General features: G+C 64.5%; 1 protein-coding gene across 1 annotated transcript in view; it reads left to right on the forward strand.

The window, feature by feature from the left end:
* The window catches only part of EMIHUDRAFT_229943 (hypothetical protein), a gene marked incomplete at both ends in the record, with an annotated part of 2,619 nt that extends 1,493 nt beyond the window's left edge, over nt 1-1,126 (forward strand). Inside the window, one exon of the mRNA XM_005785737.1 lies at nt 971-1,126. Coding sequence (XP_005785794.1) covers nt 971-1,126 — 156 coding nt within the window. The remainder of the gene's footprint in view (nt 1-970) is intronic.
* Nucleotides 1,127-4,882: the final 3,756 nt, after the last annotated feature.

Genomic DNA, 4,882 nt, shown 5'->3' on the forward strand with positions numbered 1-4,882 from the left:
CGACGGCGAGGCGGTGACGCGTGGAGGTGTGCAGCGGAATGATGGGCGCCGGCAGATGGGCGAACCCATTTAATTCGAATTGAGTCCATTCTCGCCTGCGGGAAGCAGTGGGGGGTGCTTATTCTGCTCCTAGGGCGTAGGGGTTTACACTTTTTATTTAGCAGACCGCGCGGGCGGCGGCCGGACCGGGCGGCCTGGCTGGGCTGGGGCCTGTGCGCTGTGGCTGGGCGCGGGCTCCTGCAGTGGTGTGCAGACGGAGCCGAGTCCACAGAGACGCCGGACTCGTACGTTGGGTAGTAGTCTAAGTTCTGAGCCTCGAGGCTTGGCGGGTCTAAGTGTGCCTAGGCACGCTGGAGTGCTTACGCGGTCTAAGATCAGCGAGAGCCCTCTTACACGGGCTAAGAGTCTGCCGTGGCACGGCCTGGCTGCCACCGTGATCAACGATACGTGGCTGGGTTCACAGCCTTGTTATTGAGAAGAAAATACCTCCTGTGGCGCTGTGCGCTGGTCTGTGAGAGGTTGAGGTGCGAGCCCTGGAGGCCCTGGGGAATTCACAGCGATTGTAGGCAAGTGATACGAGCGTCATTTTGTACCCACCCCCCCTAGTTCGTGGGGACCCCCCCGCCGGTCGGTGGTCTGCCCCCGAGGTGGACCGGACCCCCCCTCCGGTCGGTCGCTCTCTCGGCGGCGGGAGGTGTGACGACCGACCCCCCCCTCGGTCGGTGTCCTTGCCGTGAGCCCCCTCAAACGCTCTCTCTCCCTCTCCTTCTCGCGAACCGCCACGGGCGCTTCGTAATCGCCGGTTTTAAAAACTAGTTACGAAGGTGGTACGCAGCCAAGCGCCAAGGAGACTTCTTCGCCGAGGCCCGAGCAAGCAAGCCCGACCCCACACATCTATGTGGAGCATCTACGCAGTCGCAGGCCTGGTCCTGCTTGCCGTCGCTTTGTACAAGCTCTGGCCGCGCTCAAGCGGCTCGTCAACGGGTACACAAACAGTGTGTCGCCGGCGAAGCTAATTAATCGTATGGACGACGACGACCAGAGCGTGGACATGGACAAGCTCGTGTTCCGACCCAATCCTGAGCGTCTCGGTCTCGAGCTCAGCCACTCGGACGACGAGGAGTGATTAGACGGGGAGAGGGCGCTTGGTCTCTTATTTCGAGATACTAATTTATTCACAGCTGCGGCGAGCAGCGTGTGCGGTGTGTTGGTTGTGACCCTCGAGCCAACCCGACCGACCCCCCCCTCGGTCTGCGCTAGCCCTGGCCGGTGCGCGTGCAGAGTTGAAGTTCCGGAGTGAAAATACGAACGCGTTCTCTCACGGTGACCAAAAAATGTCCACCTCAGAGGCACCTCCGGAGGCAGGCCGCCGCACGCCGGCGACACAGCTCCAGCTGTCGAACTGACCCGCAGCTCCTCTCAGAGCGGGAACTGTGACAAAAGTTGGCTGAGGCGGTTGTCAGGAATCATCATACGGATCACATGGTGGCTCTCTCATGACGGGAGACCGCCCGACCACTCCTGGGTGGCACTGCCACCGGTGTCGCTCGACGTCCTGTCGAGGACAGCGTGCCGACAGCGACACAGACCATGTGGGACGCGTCGAGTATCGACCTCTACTGCTTACCCAGCCTTCGAGTGTATCCTGGCTGTGGTCCCACACCCACTGGTGTCCATCTCAGAGACCGCAGGAGGTCATGAGGGTCGATGGGAGTGCCAACCCCACAATGCCTAAAAACCCAGCCCAGTACGGCGCGCAAGCGGGCGCCTACTAATCCGGATCGATCCCCTCCTCATGCTCAGCAATCGCCGCCTCAGCATCCTCCTCTTCCGATTCTTGTTGCTGCTTCTTGAGCGCAATCTTCAGCGATGTCTAGCCAAACAGTTCTCACAAATAGCCTCAAGCTCAAACAAACGCCCGTCAGAGAAGCCTGTGTGGCTGTGCATGCGCTGGTCCTCTTTGAACGATCCGCGCGTGAGGTAGCATAGGGCCTTGTTGGCAGCAGCCAGCTTGTTGCGCTGCTTCGTTGCGCTGAGCTGATGGGGATCGCAGAAGTGCATGCCAAGCACCGCCACGATCTTGAAGCAGAACACATCGCAACCGCCTGAGCCCTGGTCTGACAGCCTGACAGCAAACCCCGGACAGCGCCTGACAGTGCCCGACAGCCTGACAGATCACCTGACAGCACCTGACAGCCTGACAGCCAGGGCTCAGCGCAACCGCATTGTCCGCACTGGACTGCCATCGGCATGCCGCGCCCGCCGCTTCGCCGCAGCAGCCTTAAGACAGGCATTCCATAGCGGCAGGCAGCACATGGTACGGTGCGCGTATTGAGCAGGCGTTGCGCGCCGTGCCGCAAGTAGCGCACTGGCCCTGGGAGAAAGCCCTGGGGTGTCGACGGGCCCCCGGGGGCGACGGGGGTGCTCTTGGGGGGGGTCCCCCCAGTCAAGGGGGTCTGGGGCGCAGCCCCAGGAGGCCCGCCGCAGGCGCCGATCGTTTTTTGGGGATTTTTTGACTGATTTTCATGAGGTGTTGCTACTATTTTGGGACCAGTTGAAGCCTAAAAATGGCTACAAATACAGCCACACCAGCTGCTAGTCGTGAGCTGTAGAGGGCTTTCAGGAGCACTATTCAGTTTGATCCAGCTCAACGTTGCGGAGTAGAGTAGTAACACTGTTCCGTATCCGTTATACCGTGAGCGGCCGGCGGCTGGCGGCGGCCGGTGCGGCACGCGGAGCACTCCGTGAGCGGTGATGGGTGCGGACGAGCGAGTGAGAGGTTGAATAGAAAGAAAGAACGCCCCCTCTACTCGGAGCTAACTAACGGACACACGACACCGTACTCCACGCACGTACCACACGGGTACGCCTCATGTGGGCTCGCCCGGCCCCCGGCCTGTCCGAGGAGGCCACCGGCCAAAAGCGCATGTCTTGAAGGTCCGATACTGGAAGCCCATATAGGCACCTTACACGGCCGGCCCCAGTCCCAGAGTCCCGTCGGGGCGAGCCCTCGGCCCGATCTCCTGGTCCTGCGAGTCAGAAAGAAGTCTTTTTTTTGAGAGCGCCTATAATACAAGCCCATGGTCCCTGGTAGCAGTCACTCGCACACACACGCCGCACTGCACCGCGTGCCCGCCCACCGCCCCGCCCAGGCGGGAAAGAGATGAGGAATGCCGGCGCAGTCTTTTTTACAGTGCTCTGGCCTTCACCAGGAGTGCTGGTGGGAGGTTCAGGTGGAGGCGGTCAGCAGCAACACCGTCCACGTCCTGTGGGAGAGGAAACGCCGGCACGAGATTGGTGCTGCGGACGTTGCCACAAAGCTTCGGCGGCAGCCAGCTTGAGCCTCGTGCCGCACTCGGGCGTGTGTCCATTGTGTGGAGTATAAGAGGTGGAGCTGGCGAGCTTGGTCGGCGACGCACGCACGACGCACGTGCCACGGGGTGGTGATGACGGCGGCGGGGGTGAGAGGGGCGCCGGCACGAGGGGCGGTGGCGGTGGCGGTCGGTGGCGGCGAGCGAGGTAGCGCGGAGGTGCTGACCGTGGCGAAGCGAAGGCGGAGGTTGCGAGGCGAAAGTGCTGGCGGTGGTGAAGCGAAGGCGGAGGCGACGAGGCGGAGGCGGAGGAGGCGAGGGAAGGCGGAGGAGGCGAGGGTGGTGGCGGCGAGGGTGGCGGCAGCGACGGGCGTCGGGGGTTACAGCGAGGCGGTGAGGGCGGTAGCGGGGGACCGCCTCGAAGGTGTTGGGCGGCGGCGGCTCGTCTCGTTGAGGATGAGGCGCCAGAGAACCCGGCGGCCGACGCCACAGGCGAGGCCGACGACGCGGGCGGCGCCGTGATCGCCCCTCCCTACCGTAGGGCGCCGTGATAGCTTGAGTTAGGGAGACCTTTTCCTCTGACCGAACTCCTGTTCTAATGTGCCTAACTCCTGCTACCCACCTCTCGGTCCAGCCCGGACCGGCACATACGTGGGGGGGGGTGCGCGTTCGCAGGGAACCGAAGAACCAAAGCGTCTTTTTTAGAGTGCTCTGGCTGGCGCTTCCCCAATCGCAGGGGCTGGCTCCTCTGTGAGCCCCCGCCCGCCGATGGGCGAGGTACTGGGCTACGGCTCGGTTGTGTTCGCGCAGATCCGGTGGCTCATCTCCAACCTCAACCGCAAGAACCAGAAGGCCACCGTCTCAGAGCTGCACAACCTGCTCGGCGCGTACGGCGAGTCAGCGTTTGCCTTCACCGTGCGCTGCCTGGTGGAGGAGGTGGACTTTCGCGCCGCCGCGCAGGCGGCGCTCAAGGTCCAGCTGCTCGCGCAAGAGTTCGCCAAGCTCGTCACGCGGCCCAACGCCACGTCCCTCATCGGCGACGCGATTGGCGGCGCCTCTCTGGCCGCGGCCGCACCCCTCACTGAGGAGTGGCTCGCCCTCTTCGCCAAGGCGGTGCGCGCGACGGTGGCGCAGCAGCTGGCGCTGGGGCTCGCCATCGCGCAGCTCTCCGACGAGGAGAAGGCCGCCGAGGGCGACAAGTTCCTGCGCGCGCGCCTGGCGGAGCTCACCCGCGCCGCGGCCGGCGCGCTGCCCGACGCGCTCGCGCACGCGCTGCTCTACTTCCTCGGCGACCCGGCGGACAAGGCGCGCGCGGCGCTGGTCAGGCTCCTCCAGGCCGTGCACCCCGAGGAGAACGCGCCGCTGACGCTGCTGCCGCTGCTCTACAGCGGCGTGGGCGGCGAGCAGGCGGCGGCGGCGGCAGACCCTTCCGACTTGGACTCGCGGCTGTCCTACCAGGACGGGCGCGGGCCGCCGCCGTCCGACGCGGTGCCGGCGCTGGCGGCGGACGCGACCGAGCTCGCCGAGCTGATGCGCGATTTGGGCTACTCGTGCTGCGCCTCGCGCGCCGC

Source organism: Emiliania huxleyi, assembly GCF_000372725.1.
Source record: "Emiliania huxleyi CCMP1516 chromosome Unknown EMIHUscaffold_159, whole genome shotgun sequence".
Lineage (NCBI taxonomy): Eukaryota > Haptophyta > Isochrysidales > Noelaerhabdaceae > Emiliania > Emiliania huxleyi.